This window comes from Drosophila arizonae, chromosome 2 (genome assembly GCF_054131065.1).
Source record: "Drosophila arizonae isolate 15081-1271.41 chromosome 2, UAZ_ARI_1.0, whole genome shotgun sequence".
In the NCBI taxonomy this organism is placed as follows: Eukaryota; Metazoa; Arthropoda; class Insecta; order Diptera; family Drosophilidae; genus Drosophila; species Drosophila arizonae.
This window is the reverse complement of record NC_142922.1, coordinates 8205451-8232702: the sequence shown is the minus strand read 5'-3', so window position 1 is coordinate 8232702 and position 27252 is coordinate 8205451. Positions and strand designations below refer to the sequence as shown.

Below are 27252 nucleotides of genomic sequence, written 5' to 3'. Positions count from 1 at the left end.
AATCCAGAAAACAACTCGAGCGCATGCCTTTTCCTCAATCTTTATCCTTATCTGTTATCACTCATGAGAATCACGCAAAATATAAATAAAAATGCTCATTAAAAAAACCAAACAAAAAACAAAAAAAAAAAAAAAAAAAAGGAACGTAAATTTAATCTATTAAAGTAAAAGAGAATGTAAAACAAATTAAAATAAAATAAAATAAAATTTAAATCAGCTGTCTCACATAGCAGATTGTTGAGAAAGCTTCAAAATCACAACCTAAGTTAAACATTTTATTAGTGTTCTCAATTTCTATAATTTAATTTCCTGCTAAAAACCCATTTATTTTTATACACTACGTCTTAAGCTAAGTATTGCTATTTTTAGTTACACTTTGCGTGCATGCGTCCAAGACCAACATTGATTAACATACCTACAATCGTACATACCTTCATACATGAATAGCTCACACCATTTCGACTTGGTTACTTTTATTTCCATAATCCTGAATTCATATTTGTTTTATTCGACTAGTTCACCGTCCCGTCATGCACAATCGGTCGACTTTCTTAGGGTATTTATAAAGAGAAAAAGCAAAGAATATATACAAGATATATATAAATATTTACATACATACATGTATATATATTTATATATATGTGAATGAAATGGCAGGCATTGAAAGCGAGTTCAAAAGTGGAATGTAAACGCATAAATGATAACAAAAACAAAATGTGCTTCTTATGAAATAAATTATGTATTAAATAATATGTATTTTCAATGAACTAGTTATACAGTAATAGAGTGCAGGAAGAATAACAGTTACATATATATATATAAATAAATAAGCATTAAGCCCAAAATAATAAGAATAAAAAAAGTGAAAAATAATTTGTTTGTAATAAACCGTGTGAATTCGTTTAAAACTTAAGCAAAAATTCTATTTTTAATACTTAAAATGTACATTTTGTTTCAGACAAATACAACACTGACACACATACACATACATACAAAATATGAAAACAATTTCTTCAGAAATATGAAATGATTTGGTTTGCAACAATTGCGGCCTATTTTGATGTTAGGCAACGGACATTTTTTTAAACATAAAATCTTAACACGCCTTTTTGTAAATAAAATCGCATACAATTTTTGCAATGAATACACAGAAAGTTACAAAACAATTATAATAATAATAATAAAAAAAACAAAAAATTCATAAAATGAACTAAAATCCATGTGCGATTGCAGGTAAACAAAAAAAGAAATATAAAAAGCGAAAAAATGCAATTGATTAGTTTTAAAAAAGATTTATTGAATTGCTATAAAAATGGTAAATCAAATAAAAGCAAACGTACGAAGTTTAGTTTTGCAAGCAAGAAATACGATTTCTATACGGTTGTTTTACTATGGAGTGTGGGGTAAGATTAAAATTAACTTCAAAATTAAATTACAAATGCAAGTGTGTACACACTGTCGATCTGCAGTCTTCTTCTTTGAAGAGCTTTCCAGTCAAACATATCTAAGCTTTTTTAAGCATTGACTCGTTTGGAAACACTCATTTCTCACCTCGCATTTTCCATATAGCGCTAACAATAGAAACCGTTACACGCATAGTTTGGCTATATTGTAATGCAGAGCATGCGCAGCCCATAAGAGAGGAATATGCAGAGAGCTTTGCGCGCAGACGAAGTCAAAAAGAAATTAAAATTTAACGGCCGCTCAGCTCAGTTGATCGTGAGCGGCTCGAGCGTGCGGTTGGTTTTGTGGCTCGCTGCAGGTTTGTTTTTGGATCTGCGACTTAAACCAGTTTTCGACTATTTCAATAATAACAAAACAAGCAAAACGCATGCGAATGACGAAACGACCTTAAGAAAAAAAGAAAGAAATCCGCGATAACAATTACAAGCTAAGAATTCGTTACGGAAGCAAGAAAAGTGACGCAAATGTAGAGTCCAAATAAAAACTAACAATTAAAAATATTTGATCAAAATGGTAGTGCGTGCATTTAATTAATTTTGAAATAATTAGAGTGTGAAAAGTAGCTAAAAATAAAAGTAGACGAAGCTACGATTTGCAAAATATCTACGTGGATAATTGAGTTTGGAGAGAGTTAAAAGAGTTCGAAAGAGTGGGAGAGAGAGAGAGAGGGAGTGCAACGCAAACGTGCGCAATGACATTGACAAGACATGAAGGCGTTCTTTGTCACTGCTGCGACTGCGCTGTGGCTGTAGCAGTTCCTGTTAGTGCTCCCACAGGCCGTAAGCTAGCAGCGCTGCAATCGCGACGCAGACTGCGACAGCAGCTATTATTAGCGCTGGTGGCGCTTTTCCTCTTTGGCTTCAACACAGCTGCAAGTAAGTACTGTGTGGATGAAAGTATGTTTGTGTGTGTGTGCATGTGTGTAATGCAAGCAAAAGAAAGAGAAACTTAAATGTCTGTTACGTTAAAAAAAAAAAAAACAGCTAAGAAATACAAAAATAACAACAGCGCGAAAACAAATTCACTTTCGTGAGAAACTAGCGAAACTGGTCTATGTGTGTCCACTGGGAACTGCGCTGCTTACTGTCGTAGCTGCTGCTGTTGTTACTGCTGTTACTGCCGCTGCTGTTGCTGCTGCTGTTACTGTTGCTGACTGCTTGCCGGTTTAACGGAACTGGGAACGCAGAGACAAAAGTTTTGTCTCTCTGCTCTAGTGGCAGTAAATTAAAAGAGTGAATAACTGAGACATTAGTCAGCAACGTTTTAAAAATTTGGGTTTTCTTAAAGACTTCAGGAGGTGTTTATTAATTAATGTATATGGTTTTATTATTTTTTGAATTATTTTTGAATAAATCAACAGACTATGACAAAAATATTAAATAAATTTGACATGTTTGTTTTACAGCTGAAGGCGAAGATGAGGATGGTCCGTATCGGGGCAAATATTTGGGCAAACTCAATTCGTATCATCATCAGGTGTCCGGTGATGTGTACGCTGTCAATGAGTATACGTTTTTGATAGTGGGTTTTAATTACGATGGCAACGGTGCGGATACGTTCTTTTGGTCCGGCGCCAGCAATCGACCTGGTCCTCAAGGTTTCATAGTGCCCGACGAGTACGGAAAGTGAGTAAACAAGAGTAAATGAAATAACTATTAGATATGAAAATTAATAAGTCTCACTTTAATTTGAACAACCGCAGAACAAACATTTTGGATCGTTATCATAACAAGGACTTTACGCTAACGCTGCCCGATCGCAAGAAGATGACTGAGATCAAGTGGCTGGCGGTCTACGATCTGAACAATCAGAACAACTTTGGTGACGTTTATATACCCGAGGAGTTCGAGCCGCCGCGCACTCAAGTTGGCGGCACCTTCTCCAAGCGCAACCACAATGTGAGCAGCAGCACCATCGAGATCTTGGACTCAAAGACCATTAGGATTAAGGACTTTACGTACGATGGGCGTGGCAAGCGTACGTTCTTCTGGACAGGCGTGGGTGCTCAGCCGTCGAGTCGGGGCAGCAAAATTCCGGACGAGCGGGGCTAGTGAGTCTTATATAAGTCTATTGGATTCGATGACAGCATTCACGATTTTCTCTTTTCCATTCCAGCCTCGATCCCATACGCACCTACAATAAAGAAACCATTGTGTTGGAATTGCCTGGTGACAAGACGATCTTCGACATTGACTGGATTAGCATCTACGATGTGGCCGACAACGAGAACTATGGCCATGTGCTCATACCGGACGGGCTGAATGTGCCGCCATCTCTGGTGAAGATTACGCCATATGAGTTCTCGCTGCCTAATTGCCGGCAGCTACACAAGGATCTGCAGGTGTCGTGGGAGGTGTTCGGACCGCAGATTACGTTCCAGCTGTCCGGTCAGGTAGCGAAAACGGATTACATGTCCTTTGGCATCTCAGGCTCCGATACAGCCAGTCAAATGATTGGTGCCGATGTCGTCGTGGCTTATATAGACGACATCAGGGGCTACACGGTTGACTACAATATCACCTCGCTGGCTCCATGCGTGCAGGTGCTGGGTCAGAATAAGGGCGTGTGTCGAGATGATGTCGTAGGCGGCTTGGACAGCTTTCAGCTGAACACATACGCCCGCAAGGATGGCATCAATACAATCAGTTTCAGGCGCACACTGAAGTCATGTAGGTGGCTTTCTCATCAATAGAGATTTGAATTCACGAATTCCCTCTTTGCAGCCGATGATGGGGACAAGGAAATCTTTCTGGATCGCAGCAATTATGTGGTTTGGGCATTTGGTCAACTGGACTCCAACAATGAGCCAGCGTTTCACACATACTATCCCAAGAGTGATATAATCATCGACTTTAACACTACGGAGCCTGTGAACGATTGCTTCAGCTTTACGAAACGTGCAGAAACTCCAGTGCAGATCTGGGAGCGCGCTCGAATTACGGATGCGTAAGCAAACATGCTCGCAACCATGCCTAAACTGTATATATTAATATTTATCTCCTATTTCATAGAACCGTGCGGACTTTTAATGCTTATTTGGGCCCCTCGGGCGGTCTGCGTGGCTATCAGGGCATTACGGGCCATGTGTCAAGCGGCTTGGCCTGGTACATCAATGGCTATATGATACCGGAACTGTATCTGAAGCGGGGCTTAACGTACACCTTTAAGGTGCGCGGCGGCAACAATCCGCATTCGCCGGAGCACTACCATCCACTGGTCATAACGGATGATCCGCAAGGCGGCTACGATCGGCTGTCGGATGCCAAACAGAGCGAAATTCGCGTTCTTGCTGGCGTAGAGTTTACGCGTCGCGGTCGACCCAAGCCCACAGCTGCGGGTCCGCTCTGCTTGTCCCGCTATCCGGATCACTACGACCGTCGCTTGGATGACAATTTCCCTACATTCAAGAAATTCAATCGCAGCTTGATCAACATCTGCAGCGACGAGCCGCCGGCGCTGCTCGAGATTACGCCGAATATCACGTGGCCCGACACCGTATACTATAATTCCTTTACGCACGGCAACATGGGCTGGAAGATCCACATTGTCGACAGCTATACGAAGTTGCGCAACGCTGGCCATTCCCTGGTCACGGCATGGCTGACGACGCTCACGGCTCTGTTGATGGTGTTGGCGCTGTAAATGTTGACTGCCTTCCTTGACAGTTTCTGTCGCCCCAAAGGATACTCTTTTTTATGTTTTAATTTTAATATAAGTCAATCAGTCACAATTTGCATATATATGTATATGTGTGTATTTATGTATGTTTGCATGTATTATACCTGCCCATTTAAGCATAAGTATTGTAATTTATAACTCGTTAATAAAGGCAGAGTTTCACATAAGACAGAAGCATTTTGTCCTGATTGTAATACCTTAATATAGCTAATATACGTATGTATGTATGTGAACAAGATCTGTATTATTTAATTCAAGATAGGCCATTTGGAGGTGATTCATTTGTTTGACTGTAAACTGTAAACTGATTAGATTCGATTTCAATTATGCGCATATATAGTCTTTATGTGTGTATATATGTATGTGTATATATATACTTTCTTCTGTAGCTGCAACTGTTGCTATCAACATCAGTTAAGTAGACTTATTAATTAAAATGAATTGATGTGAGCTTTCTAATCAATTACCTACTCGTTTCTGTTGTTGTTCCATTTAAGGTGCATAATAGATAGGCAACGTTTTTAAAGCAGTTATAAATGATTAAAGCCAACTAGTGTGATGAGTTGCCCATTTTGGCCCACTAACATTTTACAATATTGCAATTGGAGTTTAATTTCAGTTTGTTAACAAGTGATAAATTAGTTATTCTAACCGTATGTAATATATAATATGTATATATATGTGGTATAATATATATATGTTATATATGTATGTATATTTTTCAGGCATATATCTGAGTTTAGATAACGTGTAAAGTTTATTGTTATGAACTAGTTGAACAGCTGCTTAGAACATTTGCTTGTCGCTTGCTTTTCTCTCTGTTAAGTTTGTTTGTAAGTTTACTAAAATATTACTGATTTAGCTCCTTTTCCTATACAGATTTAATATCACGTTGATCGCTTACAGTTTTTGCTTTTGTTACGAGTACTCTTTCATTTATATTCATATCTATATGTGTACCTTTTTGCGTGCATCATATTTGAGTTTTTAACTGCTTTTAGCCGAATAAGATAACAATGGTAGAGTTAGTTTTATATATATAGAATAGATAGACAATAAGTAACAGAGAATACACTGGTAAAATTTAGATATGGCCAAAATTAAATACACATATTTTTTTAACAATTTTAACAGAGACATGCATTCCAAAGAGTCCTGTTCACGGTGCACGGTTCACGGTTCACGGTTCACGGTTCATGGTTATGCACAAATTGCTCAAGCTGTTTATGCAACTGGTCCTTGTAGCGAATCTTATGCTTGCTCAGGACCGTCGCGCATAGGCACTGCAGCGAGATGTAGTTGAGCAACGGTATGGTGTTGGTGGGATTGGATGCTATGGAATCGTATGGTCGCTTCTCCGCTCGATTCGGTTGATCAATGTCCGCTCCACACTTAAGTAGCAGATGCACAATCTGAAATATATAATTGTTTAAGCAAATGCCATACGAATGCAAGTTCTGATCTTACCTCATTGTCGTAATTGTAAGGTTGGCAGGCTACATGTAGGGGCGTTGATTTGGCCTCGTTTTTCGTATTCACATCAATCCCACACTCGATGAGCAATTTAATAACCTCCGCATTGGGGAACACAGTCTTCTGCAAGCAACAAAATTATGTGATTAATAATTGGAAAACGTTGTGTGAATATGATAAACCCACATCGGCAAAATTATCTTCGGTGATGTAGCCGCTTTTAATAACATTTAGCCGAGAGGCGCCCAAGTGGAGCAGGGTGTCTGCAGTGCTGGCGCTTCGCACGTTGCCAACAACAACTGTTTCGTGAACAGCATGGTATATTAGCTTATGCTGAGCCTCTGTGTGGACGGTATTTATCAGCAAATAGATGAGATGTGCTAGGCAACGCAATACTCGGTCATAGTTCTCCTGCTGGCGTCGAAAGACGGGTCGCACTTGCAGCAGGTCCTTGACCTCGACAGCGCTTTCAGCGAGCGTACGAAATACCCCCAATACGTCGTCAAATCTGGGGAGTAAATTATCCTGATGCATAAAACGAGCTCGCGCATCGCTGCGTATGTGACTGGAGTTGCGTACATGGAGATCTAGCATTAGACGCACCAATGCCTGAGCAGCGAAACATGTCTCGAAATGCAATATGGACCAATTGGATACGCGCACCTCGAGCAAAAACCGCCACAGATCGATACAGCGCTGGAGCTGCAGAGAGTCCGCATATGAAGCACCCCTGAATGTTAAACGGAACAACATGTCCTTGTGGGTCAGGCCCAAGACCCGTTCACAAATCAATAGACTTTGCGTCCGCATTGCATCCATGTCCGTGGCAATGTTGTCGAGCTCCTCTAGAGTTGCAAACTCCACGGCATTCTCATAAGCATTTCGCAGTGGTACCTTTGGCTTCTTCTCAATGTAAGGCGTATAGGCGGCGCGTATGTGGTGGGCCATGCGCCAGTGTAGGATGCAGACGCGTGACTCATTATGCTCATCTAGAAATGTGGAGCCCATCAATTCGTGCGCCTCGGCAATGCGTTCCACTGAGTAGTTCAATTCCTTTTTCAAATAGTCGAATATCTGATGAGCGCCCTTAAGACAAGCAGTTCGCAGCGCATCGTCACCATATCGACTCTTTGCAAATGGATCGGCTCCTTGCTCTATTAGCATTCTGGTGGTGTCGAGCCGGTGCTCCTGTATGGCATAGTGTAGTGCCGTTTTGTCCTGTATGTCGCGAGCATTGATGTCGGCCCCTTTGCGCACCAGATACAGGCAAAGCTGCACTGACTGCACCGAATTGATAAGGCAGGTGCCGCCATTGATGTTTGGCTTTTTGATATCAGCACCGTTTTCCACCAGAAATTTCACTATACAACGGTAACAATGTGAATAAATAAGCCATGGTTTATTATACAAATATATTAATCAGACATACCAATATCCGTGTGAGTCATGTAACAAGCACTACGAACGGGCGTGGAACCCGAATCCGATATGGCATTGATGTCACATCCGATTCGTACCAGATACTTCACCATGGACAGTTTGCCGGATACGACAGCCGCCCAAAGGGGTGTCACATGGTGGAAGCTATTATCCTCAGGCACTTCATAGTGTCCACGCTGCTCAATGTCCGCCTCGCAAATGGTTATGAGATACTCTGCAATTACTACTGCGCCACGTTTGCAGGCAATGAAAAGTGGCGCACAGCCATTGCGTTGCTTTCTAACCACTTCACGTCGGGACTCACGTGGATGCCTGCAATAGAATAGGGAAGTGCGATCATGATTATTATGAATTATTTGGACTGCTCGTCGCCTGCTGATAAGAGACGCCTGTCTCACGGCATAAACAAAACAAAGCAAAAACCACAGCAATGAAAATATTGATTATGTAGTAATTGGTCGCTCTTATCAATGGGCGAGAAAACGTACGACTAACTCGGTTAATTTTTGGTAGTGATTGCGTGTATTCACGTATACACATACACATATTCGTACATATACATCTGCTATCACCCATACATACTTTTCGAGCTCGTGGCGTAAATGGCGCGGTAAGATGGAATCCTCATGGCTACGTTTACACTCCTCGATGAGCTCATGGTTAAGTTTTGCTATTTCCATTTTGGGGCTGCTCTGTTTGCGTTCGTTGGCCATGGGGCTGGAGTGCCCCTGGAGCTGATGACTGCCTTCAAGTCTGGAGTTCATTGCCAGTGCACAATTTCATTGCCAATTGCCGAATAGCGTACACGTCCTTTGGTCGAAATTTAATTAGGTTGCGCTGTGTGTTCGTTCCAAGGCCTTTCAGTTTTTGCTCTATGGCCCAATCACTTTCTTTTTTTTTTTTCTTCTTAATCAATTTTGGATGTATGGAAACATAAAACAGGAGCGAGTTTTTGGACAACTGCAGTGCATAATATGTTGAGAATCTGGGTAAAACTTAATAACAAACAATAAACAGGTAACGTTTTCTTTGACTATTTTTATATTTTCATTTATTTAATGTTTATGTGTAGCAAAAAATACAACAACAAATGACAAAACAGAGTAAACAGCTGTCCCAGACTGCCAGTGTTGAGTAATACTGCCTGCATTGTAAAGCTTGCAAAATCTAATTTCAAAATTAAATATGGTTATTTCGCAATTTGCATTCTTCGGCTGTTCGCGGATAGTCTCAAATCTATAAATTATGTTTTCCGCATTTGAAATCAAAGTTGGCATTGTAATTTTTGTTCTTTTTCGTAATAATGTTACTTAGTTTCGACAGATAGGAAATGTCAAAATGCATCGCGTTGGTATTATCGCAAAATTAGTTTCGTAAAAATTTTAGTCCAATATGGGAAATTAACTTTTAATAGATTCTAATTAATTTTAAATTGCTTATAATTTCTAATATGAAATATAAAATATACCTTAAAGTACCAAATGAGTAGAAAAAAATATAAATACGCATTTATCAGACTATCGAAAATTCGATTAGTTCAAAACATCGGTATATCAAAATCGCATACATTATTTCCCCTAAATATAACGTGCAGTTTTGCTTACTGCTTGATTTGAAGATTTATATCGTTAACATTTGATTACGGCTGATTTTACAAGATCTAGTAGCCCTAGGAATTAGTTATGTTATTATGCTTTTAACAAATATGCTACAATGTACATACATAGCTAATTTGATTTACATACATAAATAAGAACAAGATGTTTCTCGACACAAATACTGCTTTTTATTTAAGTCATCTATAAAATAGTATACACAATTTTCAAAAATATAAAAACAGAAACTTATAATATATAATTTAGTCAATTTATGAAATATCCCAGGTCCACACAATATAGCACTCTGCTATCAACATCACTTTGCTGATTGAAAGGCATCCCATTTTAGTTTATCTGCATATTGTAAACAAATTGAAAGCATTATTTAAGAAATAAGATCAGAAAAAAGTTTTAGCCCTAAATTATTTGTATGATCAAAAAGTCTTCATCTGCGGCCGATGAAATTTGACTCTGATATATTCATATACTTACTATTTAGTTAAATCTAAAAACATTGAATAGAAATGCATATGATTTTGTATATGTCATTGCAAATAGTACATAATAATTCTTTGCCTTTGGCGGAAATTTTTTGAATAGGATTTACGTTACAATATAGCCTATCGACCTACGAGTTACGATACTCATATCTATACTTTTATCAGTATTGTGACTCAATTTGGAACTGTTGGCATGCAGTTTTGAATTTTTGTTTGTTTACTCCTTATGTGCAATATTACAATGATTTAACGTAACTTATATCCTAAACGTTGTTTATTAATGTGTTAATTACATTTTATGTATTATGTTATAAATTTTAAATTGAGCGGATTAGGATTTGATTTTAAACTAATTTCAATCACAAATCATATATAGTTACTTCCTATTCAATTTTGGAATATTGAAACTAATTCAAACCGTGAATTTTTATATCGAAAATAAACTTTATTTAAAAATATCTTCATTTGTATATCACTTGGAATATCTTATTCAAATTTCCATTTCCAGAATGTAAATTGTCTGACAGCGGACTGGAACTATTGTGCAAAAGGAACTTCTGTTATGTAGAAAAGAACAAGTTCATTTACTTGGTTCAATGAACAACTCTTTTGTTCGCTCACTGATGAACTACCCAAATATACTCCACATGTGCAGCCAAAGTACAACAGCACCATAAAAGCTAAAAATTTGGAAGTTATTTACGTGAATATCCAAATAGGCTCTTCCAAAAGAGAGCTGCTTTATGTTTATGGAGTGTCAGTCCAGTCCTTTGTCATTAAATTGTGTTTGTGTGCGTTTATAAAGTTACGCGGTATTGTTGTGGTGTGCGTGTGTGAGAACATAGCAGCAAATACTAAATTGGTTTTTATATAAGTGCCGTTGTTGTCTTTTAACAATTTCCACGCAAGTATTTAGTAGTGGGACACACACACACATGCACAAAAATATATTGCGTTACTGTGTTACCAGCGCAACAAGGAGACTTCCATGACAACGACAAATAATAACAAGAGCAGCAGCAGCAGCAGCGAAAACAAAAAGAGAAAACGATAAGGCGATAAAATAAATATGCATATGGGCAGACACAATTAAAAATACACCGAGAGCGGAGCGCCATCTACTCAAGGCAAAGCAGTTCCAGTTCCCCGCCCAAAGCCACGCACACAAGCACACATCCGCTCATATATATATATATATACAAATATATATATATATATTTTACATATATATATGAGAGCATGTGTGTGTGTGTATGAGCCACCTGCTGCTGCTGCTGCTTCTGCTGCCTGGGTCACTTGGCTATAAGAAGAACAACAAAAACTCTAAAGCGAACATCATCTCTTCATACATCAGCAGTATTGCTGTTGCTGCTTCAAGCTGCCCCGGTGACAACGGGCAACGGAGGGCAGACTCTGCCCTAGGTTGACGACGGCAGCGATACAAACGGAATAACAACAATAGGACCGGCAGCAGCCTCAACAACAACAACAGCAAAAATATGAATGCCAGCCTCATATATGAGATACTCATGTATTTGAACTCGTTCTATTTTGGCATGTACGCCGCCTTCGAGGTGGGCGTGGGCGTGCTAAAGGCAATCAATCTGAATTATGGCGAAAACGTTCTGTCACGTGAGGCAACGATTCTTCTATCGTTGTGCATCATCGAAACGCTGCGCATTGTCTTCGGCCGCAAAAGCAGCCTCAGCGATCGTGGTGAGTAATCCATTGGAGGAGGATGAGGTGAAATTTACCTTCCCCTTGACACCCCACACACACACACACATCCACAGACACAGGCACACGATGTAGACTTAAATACATGGACAATGGTGCTTTTATGTTTACTCCTCGCATTTGTTTACTTAATGAGCTGTGCAGTGCGGACAACTCAACAGTTGACTGAGGAACTGGTGCTGCCTGGAGGCTGTTAGTTGTTAACTATTAGCTGTAGCGGGGGTGTTAGCTGTGGCTGCTATGATGACATGCTCAAATTATTTGTAGCGGTCCTCATGGAGGGACGAGCGTCATCATTGTTTTATATTCTCACCCCTGTTGACTCTTATTTCCTTTCGCATCGCCTCAACCCCCAGAGCTCATAAATATGTTCACACTCAACGTGGCGTATGCGTAATTATGTTCGTATCTATAGATGCGAATGTATAACAACAAAGGGTTGCTCAATGGCTTTGAAGTGTTTTCAAAATTTGGAATTATTTCTGTGCGCAACTTGAATAAAATATTTAATTGTTCTTATGAAGCAAAATTGAGAGTCTGCATTTCAGTTCATTGAACTGATTTTTCGGGTCAGGAGAGTATATAATCTAATAGTTTAAATTTATTTATTTAATGGCTCTATTCATTGACGTTTTCGTGTCTCAAATAGTATTTAGATTTGACACCTAGAGCAAACAAATACTCAACGATTTTCGCAAAGAAATATAAAAGGCAAAGCTTTTAATATACTCTATACATTCAATTTCAATTTAAACACTTTCCCATACAATCTATTCACATTCTATTTTTATTCTCTTCCCATTCACAGGCTGGCAAGCAACCGCATCCGTAATATTAACACTGCCCAGTCTTGCTATTGTTATCTACTTGTGTTGTTTTCAAACTTATGTTCTTAAACTCGAAATTATTCTGAGTGCCTTAATGATCACCCTACAAGGTGCTGAGCTCGTTTACGCCAGCATATTCATTTGTACAATGTGTCGACCCGTGACATACACCTAGCAGTTGGTCAACGTTGCCACGTCGATGTCCATGGCCAAGCCAACGGCGGCATTGCTTGAACCTCGATTGGGACTGGCAGCTGCTGCTGGGTATGGAGCAGTACGACGACGACAACGCATCATTTGGTATAGTTACGTCAGGCAGTTTACATTTAAGTTGAGCGATTTTGGTGTAGGCTAAGCCGCCAAAGCCCACGCGCACACGCACACAATCATATATACACAGTTATACACACGCACACACTCACATACGCACACACACACATACAGCCAACGACTTTAAGGATCTACAACACTTATCGAAGAGGTCTACGTGGATGACAAGATATTATAGATGAACAATCGCAAATACGCTGGCGTATTCCTTCAGTTACTCCTCGCACCACAAAATACCGCAATAAATCCAAAATCACTTCAATCCAAAGAGGAGCTGCTCCAACGCTTTACTAACGAGGTTCGTATGAAGAAAAAACAACACCATTATCTTATGTAAGCTCTATTACGTGTAATGCACAATAACCCGACGCGACTCGTCCGTTTCGATTAAAAGCGGCATTTGATTTGAATTCGGAGCGCATTCTTTTGACCGGCCTTTGTCGTCCGCCGCATTTGACTCGGACTCGCTCGCTGGTGGCGTATTTTTATACGCTTATAATGATCTAAAATTATATGCACTCTCCACATAAGTAGTCGCTGTCGTTTCTGCAGCGGCCGTTGCGCCGCTTGGCATCGTTGTCGCTGCTCATTATAGGTGCAATATACACTTCTAATTCTAATTCAACTGTAATAGTACTCGTATATACGAAGCCAATCGAGTGGCTGCCAGTTGGTCTAGGCCAGCCAGACACGTTGTGGGGCAGTCATTAGAACGAAAAACTTTATAGGACTAGAAAGTTAATATGGTAACTGAGCTGAAATTGTAGATAGAGATAGAGATAGAGATAGAGATAGAAAAAGAGATAGAGATAGAGAGAAAATTCGTTAGGCTACAACTACAAGTAATTTAGACATATTAAAATCATAAAATTTCGCACAATTGATTATGATAATAATATATATATTGATATAATTAATATAAATTATTATTTAAGTAAATGAAGTTATCTTTAACATAAATATATTGTCAGTTTTCAACTAGGAGTAGGTCATTAATTGGGTATCTCTGACCAAGACATGTAGCTAAATGCAACTCAGAAACAGATTTTAAAGGCGACAACGACCAGCACATAATTCAAATAAATAACAACAAAATGAGCAGCGACAACAGCAAGAATAACAACAACTAGAACGACAGAGCCAATGGCCAACACAGCAGGTCCACATTATTATTATGGTCAGTCTAAAAATATAGCGCCCAACGTGAGCAACGTCGAGCGCGTTGCGATCGCAGCCGGGATCCCAATGATATAGTGAATTTATTATATATACAGTATAATCGGGAATAGGACGGGGCAGGTGTGAACTAAGTTAGTGAGAATGCCACCAAAGCGACCGCCGCCGCTGGTGCCGAAGAAGCCCAATCCCAGCATGAATTACGAGGTGTTAATTTACTTGAATAGCTTCTACTTTGGCATGTTCGCCTGCTGCGAAATGGCCATGGGACTGCTGAAGGCTATTAATCTGAGCTATACGGGTCATACGCTCGCCCAGGACTCGACGGTGATGATAAGCTTCATAGTGCTGGAGACGCTCCGTCTAATGATGGGACGCAAGGGAACGCTGGCCGAGCGAGGTAGGCGTCGGGGGCTATCGCTCAGATTGGCATAGTTATGTGTTTTTATTTTTTTTGGCACATTTTCTATTAATAGTTGTTATCAATTTTTGTTTGTTTTCTTTTGTTTTTACTTGACTAATGATTTGTTTTCTCTTTTGCGTGCGCGCTCTTTGTCGCGTGTGTGTGTGTTTTTTTTTTATCTGCAGGCTGGACTGCCATAATGTCGGTCTTTCTGACTGTTCCGTGCTTTCTGGGCGTCTCGTATCTGCTGCTGCTGCAGACCTACAGGCTACGTCTGGAATACTGCCTTTGTACACTGCAGATCGCGCTCTATCTGACCGAGGTGTGGTACGCCATAGTCTTCGTTTTCTCACTGTGTCGTCCAGTAACTTATGATTAGTAACATACAAGCAACAGTAGTAAGAGGAGACGTTTACATTGTACGACGGGTACTTGACAAAATAATAGAGATAATAGCAATATACAAACAGATAAACTGAGTAATCTGAGATCTGAGATGAAATGAGATGGTCCCCAAAACCAACATATATACATATACATACATATATAACATGTAGCATGTAGTCTATACATATATATGCATCTCTACTTGTGTATAGTAAGGTTTATGATAGCATACACATGTATATATAAATATATATAGACATGTATTTAAAACGGTTTTATATATATGAGAATAATTGTTAAAGTGTAAGCATCAATTGGAACCAATGCAACAAGACCGACAAGCCGAAAAGCTAAAACTTGAATGATTTTCACATTTGTATAACAATTTTTTGTATACATTAAAACTATACACCTCTTATGCACCCAGAAGAATTCAATCTTATTGTGTGAAAATTATAAGAAAAAAAAACAACTGCAACTGTCTCGAACATTAATAAGTACATAATTGTAATAACAAAATTTCCAAGGATAATATGTTGTTTGATAGTTAAAATGAAAACAAAAGCAAACTTGTAAATTCTGCAAACTAGTTTATACCGCAGTTTAAATTATATCTAAAACCATAATGAATACAGAGAAACTCAAACTGGCCCACGAAAAAGTCTAAAGGCAATGTGTGTACTTTAAAGAAATACTTTATATAAATCTAGACTAAACTATATAGCGTATCTAAGCCGTTCAAGAAGCCATAAAATCAATGTATAAGTAGATGAGAATTGAATCGTAGATGATGAAGATACTTAACACATACATGTTGTTTCTCCACCCCACCTCCGGCATCCATTCAGTCTCATCGCATTTCATTAAACTCCGCACACCAAATGCTAGTCAAACCATTGAGTCTCCTATGTGGTTCCTTCTCGATTAACCCTCTCTAGTCAAATAACAATCTCAAACAAATAATTAGTGCAGTGCGAACCCATTAGAAAACACCTAAAATTAGTAAGACACATAACATTAAAGAGTCCTATGTTTGCCACCTTTATTGTAAAATATTTAAATATATATATAATTTCTATTGGAAACCAAAATGTTAAAAGAACATTTTAAAAATCGATAATTGAACAACCAAAGAATGTAACACAATTTAGTTATAACAAGAAAAAAAACCAAAAAGCAAATAGATTTTATGACAAATTATATACACTCGATGAAAAATACCAATTAAAGAAAATGAATAAGAAAAACTATGTATATCGTGCATTTTGTGTCATTATATGGGTAGTAGGCCCTGTAAGTATTACTCTCATAATTTTGTGTAGCAAGACTTGAGTTAGTTTATAAAAAAAGCACGACGTACACAGTTGTTCCAGATTTACAGGGCCCCTCGTTTCAACTCAACATCTAATATAATTGCGTTCTATAGCCCATTTTAGCTATGGATCAAAAACAAAAGTCTGGTAAGCTCTAAGAAACCATTTTGTGCTTCGGATTATAAAGTTTTCCTTTCGTCCGGAGTAGTGGAGAGTGTTGTATCATCACAATCGAATACCAGCCGTCGTGTGATGTGGAAGGTTCGCGACGGGGAAGAGGAAGTCTTTGATTCAGTGGTTAACTATACAAGCATCTCGAATGAGTCCAAGGGTTCGTCCAGATCCACTTCCTATCACAACCTGCCGAGCACAAGCAATCCACAAGTCTTGGGCTCTTCCAATAGTAACTTTCAGCTGGTAATGAAGGGACAGACCTCTACACAGGAGTCGCCCTCCAAGTCGGCTACTAGTCTGGCCATACGCTATAAGCCGTCGCACGAGTCAGTGCAGGACTTGGCCAGCACAAAGCGGGCACGTGCTATTGGAATCTGGCATAGTTTGTACGATCGGATACGCAGCAAGAAGTTAGGCGATGAGGAATCACCATCGCTGGCGTTGCGGTACAGGCCATCACACGAGTCCCTTAAGAATCGACGCAGCAAGGATGTACTCGCAGAGCACTCGTCACCAAGATCGGCAAGCTCTTCCAAGCCCAAGCTCGCTGTTGCGGATCTGAAACTGGAGACGTGTTTCTTTCCGCCCTATCAGACTGCTGTAGTGCGCGAGGTTGCACCCAAGTTTGCCAACCGCATATGTATACTCGATGATAGCGATTCGTGCTGCTCTGGCTCGCTAGAGGTACGAATCCCTTTGCTGAAATCGTCCAAATCCAGAAAACTTACTAATGCAATCGATTTGTCTACTTCGACTGACGCAAAGAATACCAACTCAAAGATCAAGCGGCGCAGCAAGATGACTGCACCGCCATCAAATGCAGGCACCTCAAAGGGAAATGGGAACAAAACCACGGCAACCGGAAACAACTCGAACAATACTTTGCCAACTTTACGGCAAAGACAGCTAGAACTACATCGTTTTCGCGTGCTAATTGAGAAACGTCGCTTGGAGTTGCTGGATTTGAAGATTGTGCGCGAACGGGCAGACGCTCTGCGACATGAAATACTATTCCACAAGGACTTGCAGCTGAAACATAACCAAATTAAATCATACGAGGATAGCAACAGCTCCCAGGCCTGATTGAAGAACATTCTTTAGCCTACAAAATTTCTAGTAGCTTTGAAAATCCAAGTAGTTTTATAAAAACCGCTTTGTTCAAATAAATCGCACAACAGCGCTGCCTAATGGAACATGCAAATATTTGCGTTTTCTTTTGTGGTTTGTCGCATAGCACTGTTAGTATTGGCGGGGAAATTCAAATTTGAAATCACAAAAACCGTTATAGCTAATGGAGGGCAAACTTCACATTTGGGTGTGTCAGCGCTTCGTGTGATTGTCAACGCAGCTGACATCTTCTAGCGGAAAATGCATTTCTCTAAGTTCCCAATGTAACGTCAAAGCTAATGCTGGTTCAGCATGTTCGTAAAAATGTGCCGCATCTGCGGAAAAAGTAAATCATGTGAGAAAAGCTTAAATCTGTTCGAAATTAAAAATCAGAAATTAGTCCGGCATATTCAAATGTTAACTGGGTGCTGGGTAAGCTACGTAAGAGGAAAGGATCAATTTGGTTTAAGTAACTATCATTAATCAAAGTAGCTTCGGGACTTGCAAGATGCTCCCGGGACCATATGCTTTTGTTGTCAATCGGATCTGAAGCGGGCCATGTCATTTCGAAGGCTATGCATTAAGACTCAAAAGAAATGGAAACCGCACGTTGAAGTAAGCGATAGATCATCTCTTAGTGAACAGGATAGCCCAAACCCTAGTCCAAGTCCAAAGTCATCGAATCGCCAGATCCATGACAGCACATATAGAGAAAGTGATTCCGACGATGAGCCACAAACCACAGTGCAAGTTTTGCTTGAGGAGTGTCAAACCAATAGCCATTGGGAGCGCTCCAATCTAGCCGAGGAAGAAGATCATTTGGCTGAAAGCTTCATCATGAAGGCAAACACTGACATCGACACAGATGACAGTGAGAATATCAAAGCAGAAGATCAAGCAAATAGTGCGAAGCTCGAGCTTCCCTCGTCGCTAAAACATTCGTCAAACGGCTGTAAAAAACTTTTAAAAGCCAAGCAAGAGGCAACCATTTATATTTGTGAATTGTGTGGCACACATGCAAATAGCAAGGTTTCTTTCGAGCGACACAGGCGGAAGCACACGGGGGAACGTCCCTTTGGTTGCGAGTAAGATTTCACTTGAGTGAATATTTGTGAATATATATGCATATTGAATTACATTTCGTAGAGAGTGTTCGGCACGATTTTTATCGGCTGCTGAGCTGCGCGCTCATGGTCTCACTCACACGGGAGAGCGACCTTTTCCATGTCGCTACTGTGAACGCCGCTACATGAGCTACACGGGACGACTGAAACACGAGCGGATGCATACCAATGATCGACCCTATGTATGCGCGGAGTGCGGCAAGGCGTTCACGAATTCCTATGTGCTTAAGAATCATATGTTGGTGCATACGGGCGAGCGGCTGTTTAGGCAAGTTAACAAGTCTTTTGTAAATATATGTATACTTTAACCGTTTTTCTAATTGTATCAGCAGATGTGATATCTGCGAACGCGACTTTCAGCGTAAAACTCATCTTAAAATGCATTATCGTTCTACTACACACAAACAGAACGTTGAGAAGCAGCAATACGCTCAGGTTACATCAGATCAAAACGAATGAACGAGAGAAAAACAACAAAATAGATGCATATTTGTAGTTGCGGAGCAGTGGGAATAAGTATATACATACATACATATATAGAATTTAAAGTTTTATTTTGGGGCCAGTGTTGTATTACGACAACAACCTGTTGACGCGTCTGGGCGAATGGTGGTTGGTATTCGTGGGTGTGGGACAGCAGCTGCTTTGTTTACATTCGCAATTGATTGGATTACAATTAACCGGGGCTCGCTGCAAAAAATGCTGCAAAATATTTGCCGCATCTGTGAAATTGATACTGATGCATCTCAGGCAAAAAATCTTTTCGATAGAAGCTCACGCCAACTTTTGAAACAAATACAACTACTCACCGGAGTTTGTGTAAGTTATGAAAAAACACGAATCAATCAATAGTTTAAATAATCACTTAAGTAAACCGTACAGTTGGAAGACAAACCAGATTTACCTGAGGTTATATGCAACGGCTGCCAAAATGATTTGAAATGTGCCATTGAATTTCGAGATCGTTGCCTACGCAGTCACAAAAGATGGGTGCAGCATCCGAAGGGAATATCCAGTCCTGCTCCAACGAGTCCAACGTCTTCCACACGCGTGATTTGTGTACGTCGGAGTGCACGCACTCGTGTACGTTGTGCGAGCGGGGATGAGGAGATGAAAGCTCCGTTGAGTCCCATTGAAGTGCTAATCAAAGTGGAGCATCCGAATAATGGTGTTGAAAATGACTGTGTGGAGCATTTGGATATAGAAACTTGCAATGACGCGGCGATCGCCACCTCGATGGAAGATGAAAGCTATGTACCTTCCATCGAAACCAAACGACGTCGACGATTGGCGAAAGGCACCATTTCGAAGGAGCCGCGGAGTAAACAAAAGCTACCGGTGTTCTTCTGTGATCAGTGCGGTAATAATGTCACCGGCAAGTCAGCCTTTGACCGACATCTACGTAAACATAAGGGCATAAGACCCTTCCAGTGCGAGTAAGATTGCCAAGGGTAATGCTAAGCCAATGATATTTAATGCACTCGTATATTATGCTTCCAGGCAGTGCTCAGCACGATTTCTCTCATCCGGCGAGCTAAAGGGTCATCAAGTGATGCACACTGGAGATCGCAAGTTTTCATGCCGCTATTGTGATCGGACCTATGTGAACTACAGCGGAAGACTGCGTCACGAGCGCACCCACACCAATGAGCGTCCATTCGTCTGCGCACACTGCGGCAAGGCGTTCACTAATTCCTATATACTGAAAAATCATAATCTGGTGCACACGGGCGAGCGTTTGTTTAGGCAAGTGTATAAATACATATATTTATTATCTAAACAGTTAATGTACAATTTGTAGATTTGTTTCTGTAAGTAGATTGATGATAGTTTAACCCGCTCAGAATCAGGTCCCAAAATATTCGCTCTCGTCCCATCTGCGTTAGATAAGTTTTAGTTGACTTCCTTATAGGTCATGAATCGCTTGAGTCGGGCGCCGTTGAATGGCTCATCGCTGCCCGGTGGAAATTTACGCATCTAATGAATGGGTATATTAAAACAAAAATCGTTAAATTACTTAAGTAAACAATTATTTTTGTTGTATTTGTTGTTAGTTTGTTTAAATACTCCAAAGGTTATATACTTACACATTACAATTGAAAAGCGAATAATTCAAATATAATCTTTATCCGGATACCCCAAACCAAGTTTCTATTAGATATACCAGGAAGACTTGTCTAAAAATATTGATCATGGCATTTAACTTCCGTTAAAATATTAACTTCATTTAGACCATGTCACATTTTTATCAAGTCAGTTTCCATTTACATTTTGATCATGGCGCGTAGTAATGAAATTAATGTCTCTATTTAAAAACCCCAATAAAAACTTATCTATTATAGCTAGGTTCAGGCGACGATCTAAAAAATTAATTATATAAAACTAATTTCTCTCGAAGCATTTGAACCAAACTACGATATATTTTTATAACTATAAATTCTCGTTAGTTTTAGTTTTTCTAGTCCTTGTTTTGTTTTGTTTTGGGGTTTGTGCTATTTGGTAAATGTGTTGTGTATTTTGTAAGTTTTGAGTTTATATGCAAATATATATAGATATATATATATATAAGTACAGCGATAAAACTGTGATATTTAGCCGTGTTATCCAGTTACTCAAAGCTGTCAGCGTATGGTGCAATGATAATGTACAATAAGCTGTTAAAATTTGTTGTGTTGTTTGTGATTATTGTATTAGGGTTCGTCTTTGGCGAATCGTTTCTGTAATTAAACAAAACTTAAGATTAGAATGTGTTATGCTATAAAACTTATTGGATAATTTGATTTACAAGTGCAACGTCAGCAATTTTAGGTAATATGGAATATTAAATATTTACTTAAAATAATTTGTGAATTTAACAATTGGTGAGCAATTAACAAAAACAACTTGGAATTACAAAAGGTTCACTTAATATATATTATATAATTGTATACCCAAACGGTTTCAAACCATACATATATGTCCGCCCACGAATGTCTGACAATCTAAGGTGAGATTACCTTATAAAATTAATTACATAAGCTAAAAATGTAAGCATCCTGAATTGTTTTTATAATTTGTTGGTGGAACTGCACTGATTAATTGACTTAATTTAGTTAACATCAGTTTTTGGCTAATGATGGGGCAGGATTCAATTTGTGTAATCGCTTACCATGATTCTATATTTCTCCTTGCATGCATAATCTGTTTCATCAATATCCAAATAGCAGTCGGATTTATATTCAGCTGGCAACGGATTGCCTTCGTATTCGCACAATTTGTGTAGAGGCCGTGCTCTAAAGTAGTTCGAAGCATTTTTAAAATGAATATTTGATTCGTATTTGTGAAGACTCATGAAAGAATTTAAACTTTACTTACGTGACAATGATTTTACTCATCGAAGAGGGTTTCTGTATGGGACAGTAAAAGACATCTGGTGTCTTTTTGTCGAAGACAATTTTCCTCATCATATCCTTCTCTTTGAGGATTTTCTTCTCATTGAGAGTAGCATATGTGCCACATAATAGTGCCGTGAAAACAAAGATTGCCAACAGATTGCTCCTCATTTTGAAAGAAGAATCTTTAAGATGAAAGCGAATTAGATTAGTAGAAATATTATCTTTGATCTATGTCATCGTTTGTAACATATACAACATAAATGTACATGATCTTGGGGTCTTGTCTACAGCTGTTCGAAAAAAAAGCTCATAATGATATCATCGATATTTATACCTGACTAAGCGTTTTAAGTATCGCCCACATTGAACTTATGTCAACTTGTGGATGATATTTCTTGTTAGGCCTTATGGCTGAAACATTCCTTACTTGGGTTTGTATAATATGTAGTTAATAAGAGTCACATATCACATTGTTTTAGATTTGCAATGTTTCGCTTGCTTGTGCATTACTAGAAAAGTTGGCATGCAACCTTGAATGTCTCTATACCATGATCAGCAAGTCTTTAGGCCACGATTAAGACGTGTTGCCAAACAGTATTCGAATGTTTGCTACGTTTATTACTATCTCTTTATGCAAACATAGCTTTGTACACTTATTTCCACACTTACTTTGCTTAGGTTTATTTAATATATACCGCCGATTTTAGAGATTGCCTTAAGCAACGAAAAATAGACGCACCTACCTCAGCTCAAACCTAACTCAAACTGTTTGTCTTTGCAACTCGTACGAGTCGAGCAAACCAATGCAACCGCTAAGCAATGAAAAAGCTTTTTTAGTCTTTTAGAGGGTATACACACATATGCCTACCTAAGCATGAATGTGTGTGTGTATATGTGTGTGCGTATTGTTTTTACAAACCGGTTTCTTCACCATTCAAAAGAAATAAGCAACTACATACAAATATACAAGTATAAGCATTAAAGAAGAAAGGGAGTATTAAAGCTGTTGCTGTGTGTGACAGACGCAGACGAAATTACCTTCAATTGAAACTTCAAAGTTTTTCCCGACTTTACGAAAGCTGGTAGGGTTAAGTTAAGTAGGGTGGAACATAGTAATTTTGATTTTCTTTCTTTATTTTTAACTTCATGCAGAAGCCGCTGGAGCTTCTGCAAAAATGCAAAAATGTTTCTTGAAACAAACTGACATATTTATTAGCTATTGTATCATTATTTCCAGCTAGAATCAGTTAATGAACTTGAAAGTTGACCTCAAATTTAAATGAAACCTACTATTTTTAGTTCTCCTTATTTAATTCTCGACAGTCAAATAATATTGTAAGCATATTTATATTAAATATCTTTCAGTCTGGATATACATATTTTAAAAATTTTGTTTTCTCATTTTTTCTCAGATGCGACTTATGTGAACGCTCTTTTTCACGGCCAACTCATCTGAAGACTCATTATCGCTCCAATACCCACAAGCAGAATGTGGAAAAGTCATGTGCGTCACAGCAGCCGGCTGCCAACTCGACCGACTTGGACCCTATAAATGGAGTAATCTTGCCACTATCTAATCCTGTTACAGTTGAAGTGCCTTTGAAGCAGTGAAGCTGTGATTGCCATTTCATTATTAAATTCAACAATGAACCGTTGGTCAAATGGAATTAATCGCAAGTAAATGATAAAAATATTGATGTGTGCATTCAAAGAAATATAAAATATAATACAAATATTTTAAGTGACCTTAAAAATGACTGTTAAATATATTTGTCTTGTTTTATTAGTTTACTTTGTCGTTATTCAATAATTAAAGTTGATACAAAGCGTAGATATGCCTCTTTAAGTCATGCTAACTTGTACTTAAAATATCTTTGCTTTGGCGTTCTCGTTTACGTTTGTGAGCTCTAGACCGAAAATGTGTAACAAGATGAGTATGTCGGCGAAAGGTTTTGTTGCACGGCTCGCAGCTGAAATTGGAGGACATACGACTGAGCTAATGCGTCATAAAATAAATAGACATTGTAGACCTCACCTGAAGGCGCGTTCGCCAGAATGAGTGAGCATATGATTCTTAAGTATGTAGGTTGTGGTGAAGGCCTTTCCACAGGTCTCGCATGCATACGGTCGCTCATTGGTGTGTGTCCGCTCATGCTTAATCCGAGTACTATTGTCGGCGAAGTATCGATCACAATAGTGACAAGGAAAGGGGCGTTCCCCGGTGTGCCTGCGCATGTGGCTCTTTAATTCAGAGCTTGTGCAAAAACGATTCTGGCAAATGCTGGCAGTAAATATACAAGTATTAAATTTATATAAATTTCATTTCATATATATTTTTTTTTAATGCTTACGTGCATTCGAATTGCTTGTCACCACGATGTCGTCTACAGTGCAAGTCGAAGGCCACACGCCCGGATATATGAATTCCGCATTCATAACAAACAAATATTAGGTTCCCGAGTCGTTTTCTACCTCGTTTATTTTTAATGTTATTTTGTGGCTCTACGGCTTCGTCGCCGTTTACTTCCTTAGTTAATATTATACCTTCGTCACTCCACTCCTTCTCGCTCAGCATGTAATCTGCGGAAGATGTATTTCCATCGGGCTCGTTAACCAATATATATTGGTCTTCATCAGTTGTTTCTATTGTTTCCAAAGTTCGAACGTCTATTTCAGCCTCCTGTACGATTGTGTCATCATTTATGATTATATCGTATTCCAGTAAATCATCAGGCTTGTCTTGTTCCTCTATAATAATATCTTCTGCTATCAGGTTGGTTTCAATGATTGACTCCTCAATTAGCTCATCTTGAGCTTCAGTGTTGTTTTGATCAACTGATTTCTCACAACTGCTGATAGCTTGTTCCGTTATGACTGTCTTATACTCCTTGGATACTTCCTGTAGCTCGTCCTCAGTTAACGCCAACAGAAGTTGTTGCTGTGTGGCAATTACTTTATCGCTAAATGTGATCGCCTCGTGCAATTCCTTCTGGCAGCTGCTACATATAAGTTCCGGCAAACATTTTGCATTTTCCAACTAAATTTTCATAAAGATATAATACAAATTCTATTATAGAACATTAAAAGTAGTTTGTTATTGTATTACTTACGACTAATCCCGTTAAAACTTGAATGTTCCAAAGAATATTTTTGTTTTCAAAAATTCTTAATGAGTTTTCTTTGGCGGTATTTTTACCACAGAGTCTACAAATATTATTGATCATTGCAACAAAAAACTAATACTTTTTGCGCAATTCAAATATTTTGGTAAACAATGTTGTCTGCATAACAGCTGTTTTTGTTTATTGGTACCATTCACACAGCGCAGCAATCGATTCTCACTAGCTAGTGTTGTAAAATGACTTTATATCCGCTCACAATTGCCCATTTCATTTTAAAATTGTATCTTGTATCTTTTTGCTTTTATGGATGAATTTTATTTCTTCTTTAATTGTATAAAAATTCCACTTTTGACTTAGAATAAAAAATGAATATACAAAAACAAATACTTGGATTACTACATATGTGTACTTTTTAATATCAATTAACTCTTAGTTTTCTTTTTTTGTGTTTGTTGCTCCAGGTTGCGCTCGTGCGCTCTAGACCGACAATGAGTGGCCAGGTGGGTTTGCCTTAAAAAGGTTTTATTGCACAGTTCGCATCTGTAAGTGGAGAATGGGTAATTAAATAATATTAAATGTATTGTTCGCCGAATAGTCCTCACTTGAAAGCACGTTCGCCGGAATGAATAAGCATGTGATTCTTTAGAATGTAAGCTGTAGTAAATGCCTTGCCGCAGCTAGTGCACACATATGGTCGTTCATTTGTGTGTGTCCGCTCGTGCTTCAACCGGGTACTGTAGTCCGTGAAGCAACGGCCACAGTACTGGCAGCCAAACGGACGCTCTCCGGTGTGCCTACGAATGTGACGCTTCAGTTCCGAGCTGGTGCAAAAACGATCCTGGCAAACGCTGCAAATGATTATTTATTTAATAAATATATTTATTTATAGTTTTATGGCCATTCGTAAACATACTCGCATTCGAACTGTTTGTCACCACGATGTCGGCGGCAATGTAGTTCAAAGGCCATGCGTCCAGATATGTGATTACCACATTCATCACAAACGAATATGAGACTTCCTATACGTTTGCGGCCGCGCTTTTTCTTTCCCTCACTTTGGGCGGCGATCTCATCGTTTAGTACTCTGTCCAAAACCGCACACTCCTCATCTAAGTCCTTATCAGGCAGAATAAAATCTTCGGTAATTGAATTTTCGTTGGCATCGTCTAGAAGTTCATTTTGCTGCTGCTCTTTGGTTGAAGCCTCCAATATTTCGAAGGTATCGACGTCCTGTGATTCAGCTGCTTGTCTAATTAGTTCATCATCAATTTTTATGTTATATTCCAAAAGTTCATCATTTTGATTATGCTCCTCTATAAGTATTTCCTGTTCCTCCGTTTGAATTTTGACTACCAACTCTTCATTTGCTGCAGGTTCTTCTTCAGTTATAGCCGTGGGTTCTGAGCTGATTTTATTAATTAGTGGGTGATTACTGCTGCTAGCATATTCCATGACCGCCACTTTATACTCCTCGGATACATTCTGCAGCTCTTCCTCAGTTAACGCTGATAGGAGCTGCTGTTGCGCCGCTATTACTCTTTCGCTAAACCTTATTGCCTCTCGTAATTCTGTCTGGCAACAAATGCATATTAGGTCTGGCAAACAACTTGTATTTTCCAACTGCAATACATTTACATATTTGTGGTCAATTGGCTTCAAAATAAATATAAATAAATACTTACAATCAAGCCCGTTAGAAGTTGGATGCTCCACAACATATATTTGTTTTCAAAGATTCTTAATGATTTCTTATAGGCAGCATATCTGCCACATACTCTACACATGTTTTTAAGCATCGTGTGTATTAATAAAATCACAAATTAATAGAAAAAAAAAATACTATTGTTGAGCTCAAACAAATATTTTAGTAAACAGCGTCATTTGAAGCTACAGCTGTTTTTCTTATTTATTACCATTCACATGACTGCGTAAAACCGCATCCACCGTCTTGACTGAGGCTAGAAGTGTTGTATAAGTATTTCTAAACCATTAATTTGTTTATTTATTTGGAATTGAATTGAATTG

General features: G+C 38.8%; 10 protein-coding genes across 16 annotated transcripts; 6 read left to right on the top strand and 4 right to left on the bottom strand.

The window, feature by feature from the left end:
• The first annotated feature begins 101 nt into the window (after nucleotides 1-101).
• Nucleotides 102-5316, top strand: knk (cytochrome and DOMON domain-containing protein knickkopf). Its single transcript, XM_018014909.2, has 6 exons — nucleotides 102-2339; nucleotides 2870-3089; nucleotides 3167-3514; nucleotides 3580-4133; nucleotides 4188-4410; nucleotides 4476-5316. The coding sequence occupies exons 1-6, from the start codon at nucleotides 2156-2158 to the stop codon at nucleotides 5104-5106; spliced, it is 2160 nt and encodes a 719-aa protein (XP_017870398.1). The 5' UTR covers nucleotides 102-2155; the 3' UTR covers nucleotides 5107-5316.
• Nucleotides 5317-6162: 846 nt separating this feature from the next.
• Nucleotides 6163-9349, bottom strand: m-cup (ankyrin repeat protein mann-cup). The gene is made up of 5 exons (XM_018014932.2): nucleotides 8638-9349; nucleotides 8045-8367; nucleotides 6802-7976; nucleotides 6610-6738; nucleotides 6163-6554 (listed from the first exon to the last, which is right to left on the bottom strand). Exons 1-5 carry the CDS (start codon nucleotides 8817-8819, stop codon nucleotides 6330-6332), a joined length of 2034 nt encoding a protein of 677 aa, XP_017870421.1. The 5' UTR covers nucleotides 8820-9349; the 3' UTR covers nucleotides 6163-6329.
• A 1401-nt stretch (nucleotides 9350-10750) lies between these two features.
• Nucleotides 10751-14589, top strand: TMEM216 (Transmembrane protein 216). Of its 3 annotated transcripts, none has more exons than XM_018015110.2 (4): nucleotides 10751-11057; nucleotides 11511-11869; nucleotides 12699-13345; nucleotides 14451-14589. In XM_018015110.2, exons 2-3 carry the CDS (start codon nucleotides 11653-11655, stop codon nucleotides 12890-12892), a joined length of 411 nt encoding a protein of 136 aa, XP_017870599.1. In that variant the 5' UTR covers nucleotides 10751-11057; nucleotides 11511-11652; the 3' UTR covers nucleotides 12893-13345; nucleotides 14451-14589. The 3 variants fall into 3 exon arrangements, with proteins under 3 accessions (XP_017870599.1, XP_089331126.1, XP_089331133.1); XM_089475007.1 differs by having other exon boundaries at nucleotides 10753-10856; XM_089475000.1 differs by having other exon boundaries at nucleotides 10751-11869.
• LOC108618892 (transmembrane protein 216) lies at nucleotides 13355-16263 on the top strand. Its single transcript, XM_018015097.2, has 2 exons — nucleotides 13355-14623; nucleotides 14812-16263. Exons 1-2 carry the CDS (start codon nucleotides 14368-14370, stop codon nucleotides 15003-15005), a joined length of 450 nt encoding a protein of 149 aa, XP_017870586.1. The 5' UTR covers nucleotides 13355-14367; the 3' UTR covers nucleotides 15006-16263.
• A 50-nt stretch (nucleotides 16264-16313) lies between these two features.
• On the top strand, nucleotides 16314-17701 carry LOC108618841 (uncharacterized). Its single transcript, XM_018015035.2, has 2 exons — nucleotides 16314-16473; nucleotides 16535-17701. Exons 1-2 carry the CDS (start codon nucleotides 16452-16454, stop codon nucleotides 17581-17583), a joined length of 1071 nt encoding a protein of 356 aa, XP_017870524.1. The 5' UTR covers nucleotides 16314-16451; the 3' UTR covers nucleotides 17584-17701.
• An 88-nt stretch (nucleotides 17702-17789) lies between these two features.
• Nucleotides 17790-19203, top strand: ouib (ouija board). Its single transcript, XM_018015022.2, has 4 exons — nucleotides 17790-18039; nucleotides 18100-18692; nucleotides 18754-18999; nucleotides 19064-19203. Exons 1-4 carry the CDS (start codon nucleotides 17920-17922, stop codon nucleotides 19188-19190), a joined length of 1086 nt encoding a protein of 361 aa, XP_017870511.1. The 5' UTR covers nucleotides 17790-17919; the 3' UTR covers nucleotides 19191-19203.
• LOC108618831 (uncharacterized) lies at nucleotides 19200-23891 on the top strand. Its single transcript, XM_018015008.2, has 4 exons — nucleotides 19200-19550; nucleotides 19614-20167; nucleotides 20232-20477; nucleotides 23518-23891. The coding sequence occupies exons 1-4, from the start codon at nucleotides 19338-19340 to the stop codon at nucleotides 23714-23716; spliced, it is 1212 nt and encodes a 403-aa protein (XP_017870497.1). The 5' UTR covers nucleotides 19200-19337; the 3' UTR covers nucleotides 23717-23891.
• LOC108618906 (uncharacterized) lies at nucleotides 20469-22965 on the bottom strand. Of its 5 annotated transcripts, XR_016271189.1 has the most exons (5): nucleotides 22775-22934; nucleotides 22086-22287; nucleotides 21880-22003; nucleotides 21304-21448; nucleotides 20469-20708 (listed from the first exon to the last, which is right to left on the bottom strand). XR_016271189.1 is itself a non-coding variant. In XM_018015131.2 (4 exons), exons 2-4 carry the CDS (start codon nucleotides 22271-22273, stop codon nucleotides 20625-20627), a joined length of 396 nt encoding a protein of 131 aa, XP_017870620.1. In that variant the 5' UTR covers nucleotides 22274-22287; nucleotides 22849-22965; the 3' UTR covers nucleotides 20469-20624. The 5 variants fall into 5 exon arrangements, 4 of the variants coding, with proteins under 4 accessions (XP_017870620.1, XP_089331149.1, XP_017870612.1 ...); XM_018015131.2 differs by lacking the exon at nucleotides 21304-21448 and having other exon boundaries at nucleotides 22849-22965; XM_089475023.1 differs by lacking the exon at nucleotides 21304-21448.
• Nucleotides 23516-25356, bottom strand: LOC108609471 (transcription factor Ouib-like). The gene is made up of 4 exons (XM_018001194.2): nucleotides 25216-25356; nucleotides 24457-25142; nucleotides 24141-24386; nucleotides 23516-24075 (listed from the first exon to the last, which is right to left on the bottom strand). Exons 1-4 carry the CDS (start codon nucleotides 25327-25329, stop codon nucleotides 23958-23960), a joined length of 1164 nt encoding a protein of 387 aa, XP_017856683.1. The 5' UTR covers nucleotides 25330-25356; the 3' UTR covers nucleotides 23516-23957.
• A 273-nt stretch (nucleotides 25357-25629) lies between these two features.
• LOC108608653 (uncharacterized) lies at nucleotides 25630-27150 on the bottom strand. Its single transcript, XM_018000122.2, has 4 exons — nucleotides 26910-27150; nucleotides 26141-26847; nucleotides 25830-26075; nucleotides 25630-25767 (listed from the first exon to the last, which is right to left on the bottom strand). Exons 1-4 carry the CDS (start codon nucleotides 27021-27023, stop codon nucleotides 25650-25652), a joined length of 1185 nt encoding a protein of 394 aa, XP_017855611.1. The 5' UTR covers nucleotides 27024-27150; the 3' UTR covers nucleotides 25630-25649.
• Between the last annotated feature and the right edge of the window lie 102 nt (nucleotides 27151-27252).